Source organism: Choloepus didactylus, chromosome 9 (genome assembly GCF_015220235.1).
Source record: "Choloepus didactylus isolate mChoDid1 chromosome 9, mChoDid1.pri, whole genome shotgun sequence".
NCBI lineage: Eukaryota > Metazoa > Chordata > Mammalia > Pilosa > Megalonychidae > Choloepus > Choloepus didactylus.
This window is the reverse complement of record NC_051315.1, coordinates 96,593,015-96,616,713: the sequence shown is the minus strand read 5'-3', so window position 1 is coordinate 96,616,713 and position 23,699 is coordinate 96,593,015. Positions and strand designations below refer to the sequence as shown.

The 23,699-nt window shown below is 37.0% G+C and overlaps 1 protein-coding gene across 4 annotated transcripts; it reads right to left on the bottom strand.

Moving 5' to 3' along the window:
• Window positions 1-1,892: 1,892 nt before the first annotated feature.
• On the bottom strand, window positions 1,893-23,688 carry ICOS (inducible T cell costimulator). 4 transcript variants are annotated; one of them, XM_037850325.1, is made up of 5 exons: window positions 23,565-23,688; window positions 7,998-8,339; window positions 7,209-7,315; window positions 5,834-5,918; window positions 1,893-3,822 (listed from the first exon to the last, which is right to left on the bottom strand). In XM_037850325.1, the coding sequence occupies exons 1-5, from the start codon at window positions 23,620-23,622 to the stop codon at window positions 3,809-3,811; spliced, it is 606 nt and encodes a 201-aa protein (XP_037706253.1). In that variant the 5' UTR covers window positions 23,623-23,688; the 3' UTR covers window positions 1,893-3,808. The 4 variants fall into 4 exon arrangements, with proteins under 4 accessions (XP_037706253.1, XP_037706252.1, XP_037706254.1 ...); XM_037850324.1 differs by lacking the exon at window positions 1,893-3,822 and adding an exon at window positions 15,830-15,887 and having other exon boundaries at window positions 5,623-5,918; window positions 23,565-23,654; XM_037850326.1 differs by lacking the exons at window positions 1,893-3,822; window positions 23,565-23,688 and adding exons at window positions 15,159-15,229; window positions 15,830-15,871 and having other exon boundaries at window positions 5,623-5,918.
• Window positions 23,689-23,699: the final 11 nt, after the last annotated feature.

Below are 23,699 nucleotides of genomic sequence, written 5' to 3'. Positions count from 1 at the left end.
ACACACACTTACAGCTATATTTATTTTCATATATATAAATACATATAACCCATGGAGGAGCCCTAGAAGCAGGGAAATCCCAATAGCAAAGACCATAACTAGTGCCTGGTTCTTGGCTTCTACAAACCATTTTCTGCTAAAAGAACCCTGTATTCCCTGGAGAAACAGCTGATTCCAACACTGGGGGCTGGGAAAGTATAAGCTAAGCCTTGAATATCTTCTGCCAGAAAGCAGGGAAATGCTGAAAGAATGATGGATCCCATCAGAAGGATTCAGGAGCCAGCGTGAATGGGCTCCCACTGGCCAAGGCTGGTACAGTTTAAACATCAAAATAAATACAGGCAAACCTCATTTTATTGCACTTCACTTAGTTGTACTTTGCAGATACTGCATTTTTTTACAAATTGCAGATCTGTAGGCATTGGGCAAGTCTATCAGCGCCACTGTACCAACAGCATGTATTCACTTTGTGTCATTGTGTCACATTTTAATTAAGTTATGCACATCATTTCTTTAAACATAATGCTATTGCACACTTTATAGACTACAGAATAGTGTAAGCATAACTTTTAGATTACTGGGAAACCAAAAAATTCATGTGATTCACTTTATTGCAATATTCACTTTATCATGGTGGTCTGGATCTGAATCTGCAATATCTCCAAGGTACACAAGGTTTTACCTATTGAATAAAACAGGAAACTATGTGTCCATACAGACATGAATGAATATATTGAAACTTTGATGAAGAACAGAAGAGTTACAAAGTTTCAAAATACCTCCCCACAAAATATCTATTGACTATGCATAGAGGGGAAAAGAGTTACTTCACAGTGGAGAAGCTTGACAAACACACTTTGATCAAGTGATCAAAATGAACATTATCAGTAATGTAATAAATTGATATTATGAGATAGGATGCAATTAAAAGAATGCACCTTGTCTTCTGTGTTATTTTTGCCAAAGAAAAATGGTATGTAAAATAAAATGGCTGCCTGCATTGGGCATTGCTGGGAGCAAGCCCTTTCCAAGAAACGGCTTTCCAGAAGACAAAATTGTTGACCTGCAGGGACTTTCCAAAAAAATGAAACAGTGGAATGCACCCTATAGATATGCAGATAAGCAACACTTTATAGACCAGTCTCAGTCCAGTTGAGATAGCTTATCAAAATGGACAAATACATCATAGTAATCAATTTATATTTGCTGTCCTTGTAAGACCCCTCTATGTAAAATGGAAAGTTAACTATCAGCCAATTAGAACAATGGAGTTCCTTTCCACAAGCAGTTTGGTTGCTGCCCAATTCATGAATGTTAAACTGCTCTAATAAACTTATGTAAATAATATCCTGTCTAATATGTTATTTTAATATGAATAACCCGAATTTAATCTCGAAGAAACATCAGACTGACCCAACTCAAGGGACATTCTACAAAATAACTGACTTGTAGTCTTCAAAAGTGTCAAGGGCATAAAAGTCTGGACTGAGAAGCTACCCAGTCTGAAAGACACTGTAAAGAAGGACAACAAAATGCAAAGGGAGATTCTGAACTGAATCCCCAAAGTACAGTCTGGGGACAACTAATAAAATTTGAGTGGATGTGAGGATCAGATAGTAGCTTTCCAATGTTGATGCTGTGTTGTGATTATGGAGGAGAGTATCCTTGTTTGTAGGAGATACATACTAAAATATTAAGAGGTAATAAGGCGTTAGGTCCGAAACTTCCCCAGGAAAAGTAGACTCCTTTTGCTGTACTTCCAATTTTTTTTTTTACAAGTTTGTGGTTGTTTAAAATTTTCAAATGGAAAAAACATCTGTTCCAATAAAGGTCAAATTTGCAACTTCTAGCTGAGGTAATCATTTCCCTCCCCGCAAAGAAACACTGAGGCATTTTCAGTTGTGGAATAGCAAATGTTTATTCTTTAGCTTCCTACTGTTGCTAAAATCTGCTTGATAAGTGGCTCCTGTAAAAAACAGTTTTTATTTCACAGAAATATTGTCCTTTAATAATTCACTTTGCAATGTCCAGCACTGAGCTTAAGAAGCTGCAGAGGCACAGCTCGGGCCTCCAGTCAGTTGTGCCACCGTGGAGGCTCCCACTCCCGGCAGGGAGAGCTGCAAACAACTCAGGGATCCCCTCTGCAAAGCCAGACAGGTTGTCCAAGTCAGCTGAGAACAGAGAATACTATACTTGATTCAAATTACAAATTCAGTACTGTACTGTACACATCCAGCATTACGCACACTTAAAACAATATAGGCATGCATAATGACACATTGGATCTCACTTTTAAAGTAAACTATAAGCAGGCAACTACAGATTTTTAAACTGTTAAATACCCCCATTTTACCTAAAGTTAAAAATGTTGTTACATAAAACATTGGCTGCTTCAGAAACCTTGGGCATACGGACAGGGAAGTGGAGAAAATATTCCAACAAAGAATCATCACATTTTACATGTTCTTGAGAATCTCTCCAGCCAAATTATATTCAAAGGAAGAGCATTTTGAAGGGCCAGCCCAGTTTTTGATGCCCCCTGAAAGCTCCATTCTTTGTACATCCTGGAGGATGAACACAGTGCAGACTCACTGTGTTCCCAGAATGATTTCAATCTCTGGGGGCTATGGTTCCAGGGTGTCCCCGACTCTGAGGAGGCTCTCAACCCTTGGAATCCCAACCAGTTCTGAAGGGCTGCTCCAGGCTGTTGAGGACTGAATTTCTCCATTTGGACCTGCCATGCCCAGAGGCAGCATGGTTGTAGTTTGGCAGCAACCTCTGGTGAAGTCAGGGCTTATGCTAAATGGCTAATCGGCTCTACCTCAGGAGAGTGTTTATAGTCAAGGATGGTTTTGTTTGTCTGTCTACAGTTTTAATCTGGTCTATGAAAAGAGCTTAGCTGGAAATTAGCACCGTGAAAACTTGGATAATGGTAGAAAACAGGATAATACAATGAATTTGCCTTTGATTCTGGGCAATGTTTCCTACCACCAATGTTAACAAAGTAAACCATTTTCACTAAATTTGGGAAAATAAGATGTCTTTCTGAGGTAAATATATTCTTGTAGGGAAAGTGCAGGCATATTATATCCACTGACAGCAACGGTATACATTTTCTTGTATTTTGTTGAGCAGCAGAGGGAAAAAATATAGAAATGGCTACATATTCAGAACAGCTGCCAAGTAGTCATGTAGAAGTGTCTTAAAAAGGAAATTTGAAAGCAGGGTACAGCATCTAAACTTTTGGTGGGGCGGTTGGAGAAGAAAGTACTGTATACTAATGTATTCATATAGGATAGGACATGTTTACACCTCAGAAATAAAAGAGCTTCAATTTTGAAGCATCTCCTTTTACAGAAATTAGAGGTCTTCTGTTGGTGAAATGCAGGCAGATCCTGGCCCCTGCCTGCCCACTTGCTTTGCAGATTTGGTACCTCTGGCATCTTAAAAATTTTTTGTGAATGTGTTTGTTTTACTGGCTGGTGCATTGTTAGGAGCAGATATGAAGACAGGGATTCCACCCTAGTGAGGTCTATTTGCTGAGCACACGTGAGTGGCGCTTTCCATAAAGCTAGTCATGAGAGGGTGTTTGTTTTGAGAGAACTCAGCAGCATAGAGACAGTCTGTTGAAATTCCTATTGACTGATATAATCACTGGTCCAGATTGAACAAAACACCAGTAGGGAATGTATACAGTCAAGTCAAGTCTGTCTCCGTGGTTCAGGAAAGAAGGGAATCTCACACTCCAAGTTGGGGGCAGGGGGGACTGGCCAATTTGGTTCATGCTTGGGTGCCGGAGAGTTCCAGATTACAGGGTCACATCTGTAACAAAATTTTACAATAAATTATTAAAAAGCTCTCCATGTGCCAATTCCTTCAACTACTTTTCCCCTTTCCTCTGCTTCTCATACACACACACACACACACACACACACACACACACACACACACACAGGACTAGTTCCACATTTTCCATAAAGTTTTGCTCAGCCCACCTGGACTCCTGTAACAGACATCATCTGACCTCTTCACTCTGCAATTAATCATGTGCTTTTTTGCCATGCTACTCCACTTTGCATGGGAACATGTCACCTCTCCCGATGAAATTACAGACTATCAGAAGACATGGCTGTCTTGAGCCTCCCCTCCCACTACGCAGCTCACATTACTCAGCACAACATTATTCACATAATAATCATACAATAAATATTTGACTTAGATGGAATATTTATTTGTTTGTTTGTTTAAATAAGCATCAATAGAGTACACACTGTGTGCTAAGCCTATGGAGTCGCCTGTCTCGGGACCTAGCATACAGAAATTTCATGAAGCCAATTTTACAAGATGTTGAGTCATGCTCTGCTTAGAACTGTGTGTGCTTAATGCTTTCGGAACACAGAAGAGAGACCCTGCCCACCTTCAGGAAGCTTACCCTCTGACCATTTTCACAGTTATTATTCATCTAAGCCTAATTACAAGATATTTGCTAGGCTCAGTAGGTGAGGCATGAAGCTGCCCATCTCTGATTCCAGTTGCAGCTGGGGTGGCCAATTCTAGACCTCAACAGTCCAACAGGACACAGCCCAGGGATGAAAGAGAGCTAATGCCCCTGGAGGCAACCCCAAATCAGAGGGGACCAGAGCCAGTGGATAAATGCCCCATTTCTGGCCCTTTGAAAGAACAATTCCGGGAAGAGCCTTCACACTTCTCCAAGGCCCCAGTGAAGTCAAGCTCCTGTGGCCACTAGCTGAGACTCTGTGCACCCTCCTTCCCTGCCTCCCTCCCCCTGCTCCCTCATCCTTCTTCCTGGGATCACCTCCCAAATAAGCTACTTGTACTCAAGTCCCTGTTTCAGATTCTGCTTTTGGGGAGCCAAACTAAGACAGAACACAGATATAGGGAGAAAATATACTTTTTCAATATCAAAGTAGTGAGACACAAGCTCTTTACTAGTGTCAAAGCTAGAGAGTTTGAACTATCTGGGCAACCAAGAGAGTCACTTAATACTGTGAGCATCGATCTGTCTCATCTAAAAAGCGAGGAGACGGACTAAAAGGAGTATTTAGGTCCCTTCACATGCTATGATTCCATGACGATGGCAGCTGTGCGTGTGTGTGTCCCTTTCATGTCGTCCTTAACCACCAGGTGGTGAGAAACTGCAGTGGCCTCTGCCCTATTACTTTCTTCAGATCACGCCAATCTCAAAGGCATAAAACTCACAAATTTTCCTCAATGAGTGATTCAAACTTTTTGGATGCTCCTCAACCCAACAGCCCTCATTCCCAACTCTCAACAGAAAAGGTCAATCTTCCACCTTACTGAGACTACTGAGGCCATCCAAGCTGTCTCAACTTGCATCCTCTTTACATTGCAATAATAGTATCTTCACCAATTTTTCCTTCTCCCCCTTGTACCACGAGCCCAGCTCTTCTGAGTCTCTGTCCAAAAATCTCCATCCATCTGAGTGTCCCCCACAGCTCCTCACACAGTAACTTGCATTTATGTTCATGCTCCCTAAATGTTCATCATATGACATAATGAAGCTTTCAACAAGTAAGACTTGGAATCATCACAACTTTTGAAATATCAGTTGGGAGATTGCCTTGATGCAGCAGTGGTTTAAGAACATATTGTTTGTTTTCAGTAGTGGCTTACAAACTTATTGTTTATTTGTTGTTAATGTACAGCAGAAAGCATAAATTCAGTTAAAGTGGAAATTCAGATTTTCACAGAAAATACAAAAATTAGGCCAAAGAGATATTTCCCCTTCCTTCAAAACAAAAATATTTAAAAGAACTTTCTCCACTGCCCAAACCCCAAAGTGGAGCCGTACCTCTGATTCCAGGTATTTTCGTTGTATTCACTGCTGCCATGGACATATATTCACTACTGGGTTCGTGCACACAAGATTGATACTTCTGAAAAAAAAGAAGTCAGAAACCTGGTTTGTCTGCTGCTCTTCCCCATCTTTTTTTTAAACCTTTTATTGTACTAACATAAATACAGCTCAAAATCTCCAATTTTAACATTTCAGTAGTACTAATTACATTCAAAATATCATGCCACCGTCACCAACATCCATCACTCCAACTTTTTCATCACCTCAGACAAAAACTCTATATCCATTAAGCAATAAATCCCTTTTCCCTTCCTCCTCGCCTCACCCCCAGTAACCTGCAATCTATCTAACTCTATGAAATGTGTTTGTTCTAGGTATTTCATATAAGCAAGATCATATTTTCTATTCTTTCTCCAGGAAGTATGTGATAAAAGCATGAAGATGTGACTTAGGCTTCTGACATTAGGCTAAGTAGGAGGACACTCTGGGAAGACCTTTAGATAAAAAGAGCTTTCTATTGAACTGCTTTCCTCATTTTTGTCTTTATCGTTCCTTCAGCCAATAGATTAAGATCTTGGGCCTTATTTCAGTGTCTTCCTTCTTTCTCTCTCTTTTCGAATTCCAATCTGGCACAGATATACACCCTGTCTGGCCACAGACCACACCATGGGTATTCACATATTTACATAATATCTAAATTGTTATGAGTTCTTTCATTGAGAAACTTAATGTGGAAAACTTAAAAAAAGTCCCGTAGGATGGAGAGATTATTGTTATTGTCATTGATGTTGTCATTGGTGCTATTTTATCTTTTTTAGTAGCTTTTATGTGGTTTTCTTTAAAAGCAAGGAGTCTAATAACTTACCATGTGAAGAAGCTGGCAATTTCCTTCTCAACTACCATTGACAGCTTATAAGACTCTTTCACTGATTGTTTTTTATCTTACCAGTTGGGTGAAACTTAAAATTAATTGTTTTATCTTTGCTCTGATTCTTAGGAAGCTTAGAATCAAATTTACAGCACTTTTTAAAATAACTTTTAAAAATCATAGGCATCTATTTTTATGTTTTAACTTTCTGCCTGGCTTTTTTTTCTTTTCTTGACCCCAATTTTCTTATCTTTTAAAATAATAATAATAACATATATCCATGTAAGCTGTTGAGTCCTTTTTGGAAGGAAGTGAGTTATGAAATAAATAAATAAGATTGTGTTCCAAATTATTAGTTAATTAATTGGTATATCTTGGAGAAAAGGAATTGTCTTCCTGTGGATCAAATTATTCTGGTAAGAGTAATGTGTAGTTTTGATGAGTAAATGACCACCAATATTCCTCAGTTAAGCAGATGCAAGAAAAGATAAAATTGCTCACCTTTTTTGAAAGCCAACAAATAAATACACATCCAAAAATGTAGAGTACAACAAAAGCCGCACATCCTATGGGGAGCCAGATCTTTAGTTGGCAACAAAGCTGTGATTCTGGGTTGGAAAAAAGATACATTATAGAAAAACTCTGAGAATTAAATTTCTTCTTTAAGTGCTAATCACAAATTCTTTTTCCAAATTTGAAAACCCGATTTAATCAATGATGCTTTTCTTCATTACCATCATGATACCCAATAACTATTAACTGACAGCATCTCAGTATTATAGCAAGGATCCAGAAACTAAAACCTAAAAGATTCTTATGTTTTTATTATACATGCTTCTGTACACATAGATGCTTATGTATGTGGTTAATAGGGCTTTTCTGTCTCTATTTTTGCAAAAGAGTAAGTAGGAAAAGTAATGAACCCAGAACAAAATCAGAATCTTAAACCTTAGGGGGATAAAGGTAACAGACATTAACGATGGGCTTGAATACTTTTCTTAATATCTTTGTCTGATCTTTAATGGCATATAGGTTTTAAAGACAATATGACCTATTTCCAACTCAGCAATCTACCTGATTAAACTGCATATTACTGATTAATAATAACCATTAATAATTATTAATAATAAATTGTCCCTTGCATAATTTCATCATAAAAGATTGCCTTTCACTGTACTAAATAAACTCTAACTCAAACAATGCTTATTTGTTTAACTGTTTTCATTAATGAGAAAAACTGTGAAAATGTGTATGTACTCTTAAGCTAGAAATATGAAAGCAATGTCTTACCATAAATATGCAAATATTCTCCTCTAACAATAGCTACATCATGAGGAGGAGGTTCAAAGATTGATAGTTTGCAGAAGTAATAGCTGGCATGAGAACTGTCCAGTTTGTATAGAAAAAAAGAGACACTATTATTGGATAACTGAGATTGACAGAATTCCACATTCTTAGTGGACACCATGTTGGTTTTGTTTTCCATTGTCTTAGTGAGCTCACAGAGCATTTGGCTTCCTTTCAGCAGCTGCATTTTAAATTGCTGGACAGTTTCAGGGTATTTGCATATAATTTGTACACCTCCGTTGTGAAATGTAAACATCTCATACTTGGTAGAGTCATTGATTTCTCCTGGACAAAAAGAAAGAAAACAAAGCAAAAGTGACCTTTAATGAATATGCTGCCATAATAATTATATTTGAGCATAAAAGTAATCTCTTCATTAAATCATCTCTCATGCACCAAAATGAAAGAACTTCACTTCCAAAGGAAAAGAGAACATGGCCAAAGGTAAGACTGTGTTCTAGGAAATCCTAACCAGAAAGTTGCTTGTCATGTATGAATATCTAATATGTAATATATTAAGCAAGATATTTACCTAGTATGAATCAAACAGGTATGGTCCCTGCCTTTGGGAGCTTTTATATTTGAGACAGATGGTAAACAAATAAAATGTAGTACTGCGCTATAATTCATGTTAAGGATGGAAGGAGCAGAGTACTACTCGAATAAAGGTAGTAAGGTTGACTCAGGAGATTGGAGAATCAGAATATGCCAATTTGAGGAAGTGAGTTTTAAATTGAGATTGAAGGATGAGTAGCACTTAGCCAAAGAAGGGGAGATTTGGGGAAAGAATGTGGTTTAGGGAAAAAACTTTTAGAAGTACCAAATAAACTAGAAGTGAGTGGTTATATGTAAGTATATATTTATATTGTGCCCTCCCACTGGAAAGCAAAAGAACAGATGAATCATTTTCAAATGATAGTAATATGTCTTCTGTGATTCTCATCCACTGAGAACTGAATTGAAGCCCATTGATAAAGGTAAGGTCCCAGATTTTTGTTTGCTTTTTAATTTTGTTTTTTTCATAAAATTTATGCTTATAGGAAGCCCAGGTTATTTTCGTGAACTACATAGGAATAATCAAAGGAAGACATTGAAACAGTTTTGGCTTGGTTATAGATCCTGAGTTATTAAATAATTTCAAACTGCTCTTTGTCTTCCTTTTTTTCTTTTCCTCTTTTTCCTCCTTTTTTTAAATAATCAGACAAAGTTTCCAAAGTGAAATTGTTTGTAAAAAAATTATTAGTATGACATGGTTTTTTTAACCTAAGTTTTGGAAACTCTGTCTTTATTCTTGAGAACACTATATAACAAATGTAAAGAATGTTTAAGAAAAAAAAAAAAAATACCCAGTCCTCCAGTAAAATAGAAATACTATTTGAATATTTTTCTTCTTTACTTTCCAGGTATATGCTGTTTTATATAGCAAACATATTATTCTGAATTCTGCTATTGTCACTTAATGTTATATCACAGCATTTCATTATTTTACAGTCATTATAATTTTAATTAAATTAATTACCTTTTAATTGCTATATAATATGCCATTATGTTCTTCTAACATAATTGTAAAAGCATTTGATTAGTGTTGGACATTGGGGTTATTTTAAGTATTTAGCTTCCATGTAAATAATGTAAAATTTGGTCAAAATATTTAAACATTATTATAACACAATGTATTACATTACTGCTTGCTGAAAGAACTGCTCTAATTTACATTTGGCCTGTGGCAAGGGGGTCCATTTGCCACAATTCTTATTATACTAGTTACCTTAATTTTATTTAAGATTCACTACTAATTATTTTTCTTAATATCTCTAGATTTAATTTATATCTCTCATATTACTAGGGGATCAATTTTCAACTTGGGGATTCTATCCTGGACAATAAGCATACATGTTTCAGTTTTCAATTATGTTTTCCACACTGAACGCAACAAAAAATGCTGAATAAAATGTCTTCAAAGATTATTAAAAGCATTAAGGAATTGACCACAAAGGAGGAGGAATTAGCAGGCTAAACGTGATGAAAGGACCAGACCCAGAGAGATGAACAGATCTTGGATGATGATTTTACTGTGAGAGTATTTGCTGATCTCCCAAATTCAAAATTTGTTTTGATAGTCCAACTCCCAGAGTCTCAAAAATGAGGAATGTAATGAGATACCTTCTCCCCAGTAAGGAGGAATTCCAGAGTTGCACCCTGGGATTACAGGTAAACCAGAAGTAAACCAGCCCTCATGCAAATTACAGCGCACCCTCAAGTTACTTTGATTATCCAGGAAACCTCAATCCTTGAACTTTGCGTGAGGTGATCTTGGACTATTATAACCCATAGGCTTTTAAAAGTAAAAATGTAAACTATTTCTGGCAGAAAAGATTTACTCATAGGCCTCAAATCATTCTCACAAATAATATTTAATGCAATGACAAACACATCATCAAAAATCACCTGACTCACAAGGTAACAAGACAACAGAAAAAACAACAGACTACAGAAACAAACCTCAAAACAATTTGTACATTTGAGCTATCAGATCCACAAAATGAAACAATTAAGCTTACTGTGTTTAAAGAAATAAAAGACAAACTTGTAATAATATCTGCAGAGAGCAGGAAACCTTTTTTAAAAAGTCAACCAATTTGAAAAATGAACCAACTAGAACTGACAAAAGAGAAAATACAATTGCACTAATTGAGATTAAAAACCCTATGGATAGGTTTAATAGCATATTAGAACTGAAGAAAGAATTCATCAACACTTTCTGGAAGATAGGTTAGAAAAATTATCTAGAATGCAGCATGAAGAGATAAAAAATGAAAAAATACAAAAAAGAGTTGTGAGACAGCAGGAATTTGAAAACTTTCTGCAAAGGGCCAGATAGTAAATATTTTAAGCTTTCCGGGCTATACAGTCCATGCTGTATCTTCTCAACTCTGTCATTGTAGTACAAAAGCATCCACAGGCGATCCATAAAAGAATGAGTATGGCTGTTTTCCAATATAACTTACTTTATGGACCATAAAATTTGAATCTCATATAATTTCACCTCAAAATATTTTCTTTTGATTTTTTTCAACCAATTAAAATGTAAAAACCACTCTTAGCTTGTGAACTGAACTAAAAGTGGCAGCCCACTAGATATGGCCTACAGGCTATAGTTTGCCAATCCCAGGCATAGAGTATAGAGTAAAAAAGTCTAGCACTAAGGTAATTTGAATTCCAGGAAGAAAAGCAAAAGAATACGGGAGAGGCATTTTTCCGTAATTAATAAAGTCACAATCTACAGATTCACGAATCCCAAAAAATTGCAAGGAGAATTTTCTTAAAATACACATACAGACATATCACAGTGAAAAATCTTAAAAGCAGCCAGAGAAAAGAGATTGATTACCTTCAAAGAAGCATCTATTAGACTGACATTTGTCTCAACAACTGCAATAAAAGCCATGATACATTAAAATTATATCTTCAGTGTGCTGAAAGAATATCTGTTAATTTAGAACATATTGTCTAGGAGGATAGTAAAGGTATATGTAGCTTGAAACACTGGTAATTGAAGCATGCATGTTGTGATTTCATCCAGAATGACTAAAATAGAAAAGGAATTCGTAACTTAGATGAAAATCACAAAATCAGCCTAATGGTTTCCTGTCAGGTGGAAGAAAGAGTTGGAATTAGGTGGAGGAGCTTTCATGTGCTGACAGTGTTTTATTTCTTTATCAGTGGCAACTGTATCTAATTATTCACTAAATTGTAATTTATTTTTGTTCACTTATTTGTATAGATGTTTTATGCTACAATAAAGAAGCTTAAAAAATACTCAGGAGGAAAATAAGCTCATTTCATTTAAAAATAGAGGAAACAATGTAAGCAAAAAGCAAAGGGAAAAAAGAAAGGGCTGTGTGAGAATAGGTGTAGTCCATATTAGATTTTAAAACAAAGGGTATCTTGCTTGGGAACTTACTTGTCTGAGAGTAAATTGTGTTGCACTACTGTTTCTTTGACTCTTACATGTCTATACTGCCATGGCAGCATAAGATAAAATCAGGGGGTTGGTCCTCATTTACTTTAGAAATGTTCAGGGCAAATTTCCCGGAGAATTGAGACTTGCAGCAAGTAAACCACAAAGAGATCTTGGAGCAAAAGTGTCCACGGCCACAGCATGCCCACATGGATGTAGGTGCATCATTGTTTTCTCTTTCTGAAGATGAGTTTGTCAGCAGCTTGTTCCTCTTTTGAGCCCACATTGTGATTTATAGTCCAGCATGAGATGAAATATGCAGTGTGGTAGAAGTGCAATGCAGCGGTTTCCAAGGAAACCTGAGGCAAATTCTGTCTCTGGCACCAGCAAGCCTCTGTGATTAAAGCACCCTTTTGGACCTCAGCCTCCTCATCTATGAAATGAGGAGGTGAGACAAAAAGGTCTTAAAGTTCTTTCCAGCACTGGCTTTCTGTGGATCCAGGGTTAGAACACATACAGATGAGGCTATAAGCAACCAAAAGAGCTAACACTTTGCTGTTGAGCGAGTCCTCCAGAGAGGAAGTCATGTCCCCAAAGTCCTCTCTCTGTCACAGCATCTTAATCGGCTATTCAAGGGAGTCAGGAGAGATGTAAGGCCCACGCCTGCTGCTCCATCTGTGCCCAGAAGGAAGTGAGCAGGGTCCTTTATTTTGCAGCACAAGAGAGGGGTGCATGCATGGCATCTCCCCATGTCAGCTACGGATCCAGACCTGCTGGCTGTGGGGCACTAACACCCACTAGTGAAGCTGCCCTTGCTTTGTCTTTTCTCTATTTGAATAAAGATTGTCCCTTTAGTGGGTGTGTGAGCTTGCTTTTGTTGGTGACCCCGACACCTGCAAACCATGGAGTAGGTCAGAACCCTAGGACCGTGTTCCTGGTGGCAGGCATTGTTATGCTGTTTGTTATCCTCTCTGTGCTGAGACTCCTCCCCTGGTGTCCCTTTCCTCCAACAGTTCACCTTTTTATTAGGAAATGTAGTAATCAGAAGCCTGACTCAATGTTTAAAATTTCCATCTGGGAAAACATTCAACAATTCTAAGTCTGCAATTTAAATGTTTTCATCTAAAGGAACAAGGTATGGCATTTGATCAATTGCTTCACAATCATACTGGCACCTGTAGAAGAGATATGCTCAAATACCTCATCACAAATTCTCCTTAGCCTTTGGTGACATTTGAAAAATAATATCAAAAGAAGATCATCTCCATTTATCTACAGCTAAAGTATTTAATGGATAAACAATTTCAGGAACACCTGAATACATTAGTTTCTTATAACTGAAAAAGCAGTAGTATCTTTTCTTCTCTCTCCCTGGATGTTCCTATCTCCATGTCTAATACTCAGCCAGGAGTATAGGTATGATGGCACCAATTTTTATAGCCAGTTCTGTTATAATTAGTTGGGCGTCAAATCTGTTTGGTCAGTTCCCCTGCCATATCAGTTGTTAAAAATTGCGTGGGACCCTCTCCAATCTCTCTTTTTGCTCTCCTTTCCTGTCTTTCTTGCTTATATTTTCTTCACATATCACTGCTTAATAGAAAATCCTTCTCCAACATCTCCTCTCTTACACTGCCGTTGCTATGCTTCCCACTCTACCTACCATAACCTTTCCATCTCCAAATCCCATAAATTCTCATAACTGTCCACGTTTCAGGAACTATAAACACTCCCATATTCACACTCATGTCTCCCGTGACATGATTCAGCCTCTGCCCAGCAGCATGGACAATTAGATCTGGTAAAATTAGAAACCATATAGCAAGTCCAATTCTTTCATGTACGATAAATGAAAGCCCAGACAGGTTAAATTCTTTACCAAGGTCACATAGCTTCTTGGATCCATGGCAGATACTGGGTTCATTCAAAGGTCAAAGTGCCTTTAACAAGTGCCAAGGGAAGTGTGATGGAAGCAGGCAAACACATGAAGCCAGTGGTCCTTACAGGCTGAATCTTACAGGACCAATGCTAAAGTCTGCCTCCGGTAAGGACTAATTGACTGTACCTCCTTTTTATGTTTATCAGTCTACCCATTCTCCTCCATCTTCACTACAACTGTTCCAAGCTGCCTTCATCTCTCTCTGGGACTCTGTGAGCTTCCTAACTTTCTGCTTTCACTCTTGCCCATCTACAATCCATTTGCTACAGAGCAAACAAAATGATCTTCTAACATACATAATCAGATAGTGTCCTTGTCCTGCATTAGTAAACAGTTAGGCCCTTCCAATTTCCAATTACAATAAAGTCTAACTCCTTGGCCTGGATACCCAAGATCCACATGATCCATCCCAGCAATCTAACACTGTCTTATACAGGACCCTCACTACATTGCCTATCTTTCTATTTCTCAAGCACATGAAGCTGATTCCCAGGACTTTGGATTTGCTGTGTCCCTGCCTGGACTATTGTCTCTGATCTTCACATGGTTGTTTCTTTCTCATCATTCAGGAATAATGACACTTTCTCAACAACCACTAGCCACCCAATTCAAAGTACACTCCCTAAGTCATTTCCTATCGTACTACTTTGAGATGAAGTATTTATCATTGTCGGAAGTATCTGCCTTCTTAATTTTTTTTACATACTTAGTGTCTGGCTACCATACAATAATGAGAGTGTTAAAATCAGGGACCTTGTCAGTCTCAGTCACCAATCTCTCCCAGGTGCCTCCAATGGCACCTGGTTTATAGTAAGTTTTAATAAATATTTATTGAATGGATGGATGGATGGATGGTGAATGTGCTGATCCCTGTGACATTATAAATATGAGTAGATGAAGCACAGAATGTAGGCTGTAAGAACCAAAAGTGCTCTTAAAAATAATCAAGTTAACCCCTTCATTTTAGATTTTACATGTACATTTATCAAGTTAAACTAGGGTCAGAAAAGTGAATATCTTGCCCAGGACAACACAGCTCATAGCTGGGACATGAGCCTAGAGTTAACTAAGCCATGTCTTCTGTCTTCTGGAAACAAGTACTGCAGATATACAATCATGCATACAAGACACCTCCCCAAGTGGGTGGGGGTTGTCATATTCTAATTAGAAGTATCTTTCTGAACTTATAAAAAAAAAGGTCAATTACCTGCAAGTATCAAATATCTACCACATTTATAAAGACTTAGATGGCTGGTTGTTCTTTTGACTCTTTTATGTCTGTAGAGAGGAAGACAGGTTTAAACCTGGTTAATTGTTTAGATCTCCCAAAAGTACATAATCATTAAATTTGGCAAATGTATGGCCAAGTCAGGAGCTGCCGGGCCAATGGCATCTAATACACATATGTTTCATAACCATAGCATGTTAGCAATCTGTTATATAGACACCATATTATATCGTTAAGCACTTAATATATTTCTAAAAACACAAATAGGAATATCTTCTTCTTGAATCCTGGTAATGAGTCTAAAAATCTAAATGTTAAGTTTTTGCTTTGCTACACATTTCTGTTTATTTCTTGTTGGCACTCCTCAATTATAATCAACATGGAGAACGGTACTATCTCTCTTAAATTACATGGAGTACTATGCCTAACATTGGCATTTTCTTCCCTCTAGAGGCTCAAAACTGTTAACTGCTGCTCACTATGATTTTTATAAGATTACTTTTGATAACAATAGGGCTAAAGTTTTGAAGAATAAAATCGGAATATTTGCGGTGGTTTCTTTAGGTTTTCAAATTTTTCTAAAGGATAAGAGTATTTGCATCTGCTTTTTCAGGACTGTTAAGGAAAACTTTGAAGAAAAGTTCATTCACCTGAGTATATCCTGTTAGAACTCTTCATAGGCAGTTGTATTATCTCCCGTTGAAAATCCTTTGAAGAAAACATTAAGAAAACCCGCACAATGTAAGAGATGCTAGACAGAGCAGAAATATGATTTTATTCTTCTTAATTCAGACTTCTAACCACAAACCTCCACAGACGTCTCAAAGTGATAGGGAGATAAGATCTCCTGAGTTTGCAATTATTCATGGTGCTTATTAAACACATTTTCGGTAATCAAGCGATGATAAGCTTTAGCTTAACACAATATATGAATGTGATGTAAGAGGTAAAGTTCTAAAAATTGCAATGTTTATATTAGGTTTTAGTTATACATGACCTTGTACTAAGAAATTCCAGCATTTCTTAAAATGTGGTTTCTACCACATCTTTTATGTTTTATGAAAATAATGTCATTTCTTATAAGTCTACTAGTTAAAATTTTTGAACCCTGGCTAGTATATTTTTGCATAAACATTATTTCTATACTTACATTACTACCCAAAGGCTACATAATCTAAAGAAGTGATTGGGGTCAGCATGGAGGGTAGGCAAAATAAATCCAATCTAATCTAGATTCTTAACATTTGCATTTTAAAAAAGCCAAAAAAAAACCAAAAAAACAAAAAGTGAACAGAAAGCAAAAGAGCCAAAGGAGTAGACACACACACACACACACACACACACACACAAATGTGTGAACTGTTTTCCCTCTCCAGGGAACTCTTTACAGGGCTTCAAACAACCCTTAGTTCTCTAAGTGTGTATAATAAGAAAAATGAAAGATTGATATTCTTCCAGTAAAAATTGATTTTCTTCGTGAAAATAGAAAAATCCCAGAGGTGTTATAAAATTTTGTAGCAATAGTCACAAAGTAATTAATTTGCAGACAAGTTACTTTGTTAGTTATTTCATTGCTACTGATGTGAAATTGTCCTGCTAGGGAAATCACATGAGATTAAATGCACCCAATGATTCTTCACAGGGGATGGAGGGAGAATTTTATCTGCATCCATGAAAGCCCACATTACATCCATTCCTCAGCTGCTATGCAATGCTCTTTGAGCAGAGGGACAGGACATTTGTTGGGTGTCATTGTTTATATTATGGCTCCAGCTATCATCTCTACTCCCATAACCCATGTATCTTTATCTCTAGTCCACCCCTCTACTTAGCTCCAGACCCTTATTTCCAATTTCCTTTCAACCTCTTGATCTGGATATCCTCTGACACATTAAGCTTAATATTTCCAAAACTACCTCAATATGCACTCATCATACCCAAACCCGATCCTTTAGGGTCTTCACTAATACAGCCTTGGGAACCTCAGAGTCTTCCTCATTTCTCCCTCTCTCTGACTCTGCTCATCCAATTGGCCACCAAGTCCAGTTGACTCTAGCTCTTGGATATCTCTTGAATTCAATCTCTTTCCTCCATTGCCATTACCAGTCCAGGCCCTCTTCATGTTTGGCTTCAACTGTGGAAGCAGCTTCTCTACTGGCCTGTGCAACATCAATCTCTCTCTTCCTGGTTCATCCTGCTTCCTTATCCCAAAATTGTGTTTTAAAAAGCATTTCACTCCTCTACTTAAAAAGTCTGCATTAGTTTCCTGTTGCTTACAAGGTAAAATCAAATTCTTTGGCATGATACAAAAATCCTTTCACAATCACATGGATGGTATGTTCAAGCCATATTGAACTTTTTGCTATCCTTTTCACATCATTACTTCTGTTTCCATAGACTTAGAATATCCTACTACCTCTTTATTTGCCTAGAAACCCACATTCATTCTTCAAGAACCATTTTGAATGCCACCTCCTTTCTCCCAAGATATATTTGAAACCCCAGACAAAGACTACTATCTCTATGCTCTTAATGTTTTGTTTCCATGAATATATTTATAATTCGTGTCATCTTAGATGATTGTTATTTTTGTCTATCTTCCTTCAGTTCCCCAAGGAGCATCATGGTTGCTTAAATAATTCCAGAAAGTGGAACATAGTAAAAGCTCAATAATATTAAATAAATGAATGAAGAGAAGAATATGGAGGCTAAATAAGTTTGGTAAATGTCCTTGTAAAGGGCAAAGGAGAGGAGTGAGTAAAATAGGACAAGAAATCCTATTCACTTGTGTATAAGGGAGCACTTGTTTTTCAGTCCAAAAGCAAAGACTTAAACTGAACAAATCCCAGCTAATTCTCTAAAACCCAATAGGTATGGCAGTTATATAAATATCTAGGCTTTTAGTAGCTGCCATATAATAAGAATAGTAAGTACTTATTAGTAATAGGTGCCTATTATGTTTCAGGTACTTATTAAATGCTTTACATGCAAGAATGTTTTTCATAATCGCCTCAAAAGTCAGAGTCTCTATTATTATCTCTATTTCACAAATGAGGAAACTGTGGCTTGAATAACTGGACCACGATTATAGAGACAATAAATGGTAGAGCTATCATCTGAACCTTGACCATCTGATACCAGGGTCTACACTCTTAGTGCATCTCTTAGTACAATAATCTACTCCAGCCTCCTCACTTTACAGAAACTGTAGTATAGGAGCTGGAAAGACTTGCTGAGAAATAAGAAAGAAAACAAAATAAGTTTTTAACATTAATCTAGATTTGGAAATTATTTTCAGGTATTTATTTTCTCTCAAGAAGTATTGGATATTTTGCCTCAAATACTTAAAATAGTATTCACATTGGTACCATATGTGTTCTATGATTGGAAATTAGAAAAAAACCATAAAATATTTCCTAGATATGAAATTGCATTATGTGTATCTTACTCATTTCCCTAGACACTCTCATTCATCAGCCATTGTGTAAGTTCCCCATGTTTCTGATACTGCAGCAAAGTCTAAGTCCTTGCCCTGACTAAGTTTACATTCCTAATAATTATCCTATAACTTATCTGCCTGTAGAAATGCATAAATATGAGTTCACATGTAAAAGTGCAAACAAGTACATCTATAAGATTCTTGCTTTAGTCCTACATAGAGAATGAACAGAATTTTAATTGTGAGTACATTTGGGGTTTTTTTCTGTGGTTTGGTTTGGTTTGGGTTGGGTTTTTTTCATGAACAGATTCTTTGGCACTGAGCCCTAAGAGAACATAAACATTGGCTGTAACAAGTTGGATTTCTCAAAATTGGAAAAGTTACATTTAAATTATTGTTAATTGATTGTTGAAAGTATTGTTTGTGCATCATTGTGGCTCAAATGGTTGATATCAATACTAGTGATGAACTGAATCAAACCTTCTGAGTCTGTCACCCCGTTTAAGAACAATCTGTTTCTTCTTAGCTTTACCTTAAGCAAGGTAGACTCAAGCATCAGTATGTTTTGCACGACCCAGTGGAGATTTGTATCCCTAATTTCTGACTCTCTCTAAACTTGCAAATCTTTGTCTTTGTTGATCAATCTTACAGGTAAAATCAGTGAAAAAAAATCATCTTTTGACTAACAGCTTCAATTTATATTACATATTCTGCACACAATGCATAGATATTGTCTACAAAATATAATTTTGAATTTTTATAAGAAGGTTTCAAATAATAAAATTCTTATTTTACTTAGAATGACCAAGAAGTGGATTTGACAGACTCAATTTCTTAGAACAACAGTAGCACAGAGATGCCATTTATGGAGAAAATGTGTCCTTTTCATTGGTTACCAGGCTTCCAATGAATAAAAAATATATTTTTAAAAAAGTTTTCAAGCCCCAAATAAATCATTTTATATATTTATATACATGACAAATAAATCATTTTATATATACATATATGTATTCTTAGGATAGAGAGGTAGCGTAAGTTGTGGGTTTTGCTCAGTACACAACTGTGCATTCTGAGGCAGTGTTTTAAGTCAGACAAAGCTACGGCTCTTACAGCGAGCAAAGCCAAGATGAGAATTTAGTTCTTCCCTGTACACCCACATTTTATTTTGCCAAGAAATGGGAATATGGTAATAGTAATTTAACAACTATAATAATTTCATCTGAGGGAGTTGTGGATATGAAGACCATTTTATTTACTCATGATGGAAAAATAAATTACTCAAGATCTCACATGAGAATATTAGGCATTTCTAGGAAGGAGTAAAAAGAAGAGAAAGAGGAAAATATAGGATTAAACAAATACTGGGAGAGAATGTCCCTGAAATGAAGAAAAATACTTGCAGATTGAAAAGGCTTATCCATTCCCAAACAATTTTAATAAACACACACACACACAGAGAAATGTGCATATCCTAGTAAAATGTCTGAATCCCAATATTGAAATGAATAATTTACAAGATCGTGGGGGGAGGGGGTGGTGGAGAAATTGCTTGCAAATGAATGAGATTCAGATTAGCAAAGAACTGGTTACTCACAAGCCTGGAAGCCAGCAGACAATGGCTAAATATCCATAGACAGAGAGAAAGAATGCAGTGTGGAATCCTATTCCCAGAAAAGGTATAAGTCATTCATCAGAGTATAAGAAAGACATCCTTTCCTATGCAAGAATTCAGTGTTAGGGGTGTCTGAGGAAGTCTTCTGAGCCAATGATCATTGGGTCTGACAGATTTCAAGTAAGGAGCAAAAGGAGAGGATGATACTGTCACTGTAAATATGTGATAAAAGTTTAAAAAAAGGATTATTGAAACAGAAGGGAAATACTGTTAAGAGGAATCTAGTAATGATCATAAACTATACATATTAGATTATTTCAGCAAAACCCAAGCATCAGGACAGGGGTGCACCAAACGGGGACTGTGTGAGAGAGGGAAAAGAAGAGTATTCAGAAGTTCTCATGTCAGTGCAGGGGAACTCAGTGGGGGGTGGAGGGGTGGGGGTGGCATATCAAACAAGGGGATCATCATTATCAGTTTATTTTAATAGAATAACACACATTACCTTAAGAATTTCTAAAAATGAAGATAACATCTTAGTAAATTAAGAAGTGGCATTGACCTTCTAAACCAACCAGAAGCAATAGAAAAATTAAAGAAACTTCATCAAACCAGAAAAAAAATAAGAAAAGAGTAAAAGCATAAAACAAAGGAAATAAATAATATGCAAGAAATAAAACCAAATAAAGGATTATTATACTGAGTGGGAATGACCTGAATTCATCTATCAAAAGACTTGGATTTTTTTTTAAAAAATGCAACATGAATACTGAAGTGGGCACTGCCAGGACCCAACATTTCTGCAGGGTCCTGGAGAGGCCAGGAGGAGTGACAGGTCAGCTCAGCAACACGGACTTCTCTTCTCACTCTTGGGGAGAAGCAGGTACATAAGACACCAAAGGGCTGTTTTCTGTGAGATGATGAAATTCAGGAATCATTGCTTCAGTGACAGTGACAGAGCAAGGCCCAAAGTGGACAAGAAGGTGTTCTCCCAGTGTCTTCTCAGAACACATCACGAGACATGGGCATTTATTAGCCACCATCTCTCTCCCATCCCAGTACATTCTCCACGCTGCATTCAGAGTCATCTGTCTAAAACCAGAATTCATCAGGTCACCCACCTGGTCCCCACTGGCTATGAGGTCTAGAAAGAGGGTTTTCTAAATGCAATTACAGATTCACATTTTCCCCAGATCATTTTAGAATGAGAAGCTTCCAATTGTTCCAGAATCATTAAAAGAACAAGATAGTGTTAAATTTCACATTGAGATCAGTAGAAGATTGGATATCACCAAGATTTCCAAACTTCCTAACTCACAAACTAAATAAAATTAATCAGAATTTCTCTCCTTTGAGATTTACGTTATGTCTCTGCTATTTCAACACAGTGTGGAAAGAATATGGAGCCAGAAACATTTGAATTCTCATCTTGGTTCTGCCATAATTGCTGTGTAACAAATCACAATAACAAATCACACCTGATATTCTTCAAACATTAACTGAAAGTAATAATTCCTATCTCTTAGTGTAATGAGAATATACCCATAGTGGGAAGGATTAAAAATATGGCTAAGAAAAAAACCTGCAAGTTCTTCCTTAACTTGTTTGACTATTTCATGTTTTGAGTTTTAAAATGGTAGTTGTTGGGTAAACCCACTGTGGTGGTATTTTTATTTATTATCACTATTTAGCCACTCATGCCTCTGTTTTGCCACTTGTCAAACAGGAAAATGGCATACTACATGACATTTTCTGTGGATGACAGTGAACACTGGTTTTGTTCATTTGAGGCCCAAGATTCTAGGAGTACAATTTATTCATCATCCTATTTTGGTGACTTGAAACAACCAATATAGGCTGGATCTATCCCTCCACAGAAATTATGCCAGTGCTAATTCAAATCTCCTGAACACAGGTTACACCACTATAACCACCCAAATGGCATTGGCATTTGGGATGCTTTTTAGCAGCACAAAACAAACAAACAAAACAAAAGAAAAACACTCTTGATGACTTGTCCCAATGTCCTTAGAAGACAAAACAAAATTCTTAACATGGCCTAGATGATCTGAATGTTCTGGCTCCTGCTTCCATTTCCAGTCTCATCTGCACCACCCCAAGTCCTTCCCTCTCTGTTCTCAGGCACATCTCTGCCTTCCTCCAAGTCCTTGACCTTAACTCCCTTTCCTTCTGCCACAGGCCCTTTGCACTTGCTTTTCTCTTGACATGTAATGTTCTTCCCCACCCACACACCATTCTCCCCCTTTATTCCTACTTGTCCTTCACACCTCAATGCAAGGGTCACTTCCACAGAAAAGCCTTCAATGAACTCCCTCCCCATTCTCTCTTCCATACAAACCCAGTCTACTAGGGCTCCTTTGTTACATTCTCTCATAGAATTGGATTCATACTGCAATTATCATTAATTCCTGGAATGATTTGATTAATGCCCATCTCATAACCATTCAGTTAGCTTCAGGAGAGCAAGAACTGATGTGGTTTTGCTTATCATTGTAAGTACAGCAGCTAGCACAGTGCCTCCTGCATGGAAGGTGCTCTGTGCTGCATAAACGAATGAATGAATGAATGAATATTAATTCAGGAGCACGTTCATGCTGCTAATGGATTTCTTTAGGTTGTAAAAAGGCATAGTCAAGCGAGTGACTTCAGATTTAAATTTAGTTTAAATTTAGAGTCTAGCATATACTATCCAAGAGAAAGAATCGAGGACTCCAAGTTGTTTTTAAATGTCTACAGCAGCCTGGTAAGTGTTTTTACATCATCCACTCCTCCTTGGCCTTTTGGGGTATCCTTGATATTTAGTGTCAATAAAAACTCTGTGGCAGCCTGGGCATATCTGACAATATACCACCTAGATAAGATTAAAATCAAAATCCTTCTTTTCAAAGCCCTTCCATTCTATATTCTTCCACAGAATTTCCAGCCCAAATGCCAGGACTATTTAATTTTCATTTTATTGACAGAAGTCATTTTGCCTTTCATCTTTCTCTGAGAATGTTAAGCCACTCTTCTACTTTATCCACTGACAGCTAAATCCAAACAGGTAAATTAAAAATATAATGGTCCCATGAAACCCTTTTTTTTTCCATTTTAAAACAGTATCAAAGGCAGCTATGCAAACCCATGCCGATAACAGTGACAGCAGGTTACCCGGTGCCTTCAGCCATGTGCTTGGGCCCTTCTTCAATTGTTCCTACTTTTAAAAAAATAAACAACGCTACTTTCTATTTGGTACCTAATTTTTCTACCTTTTATTTCTCTTAATGTTCACTTGAATTACAACTTTATAAGAAATAGTCAGTAGGCCACTTACCTTTTAGAACTTCAACTTGGAAACAGAAGAGAAAGAAATACCAGACGATTAACTTCATGTTTGCCAGAAACAGACACAATCTCCTCCTTCAGTGTTCAAAGTTGACAGTCAATTCATGTTCTCAGTTGTTTTCTA

Excerpts from the sequence above, each read along its gene's own strand:
- ICOS (XM_037850323.1), bottom strand. The coding sequence starts at position 23,622 with ATGAAGTTAATCGTCTGGTATTTCTTTCTCTTCTGTTTCCAAGTTGAA. Across the intron at positions 8,340-23,564 it reads CCAAGTTGAAGTTCTAAAAG|GAGAAATCAATGACTCTACC; the intron begins GTAAGTGGCCTA and ends CTTTTTGTCCAG. Across the intron at positions 5,919-7,208 it reads TTTGTTGGCTTTCAAAAAAG|AAGTATCAATCTTGTGTGCA; the intron begins GTGAGCAATTTT and ends CTTTTTTTTCAG.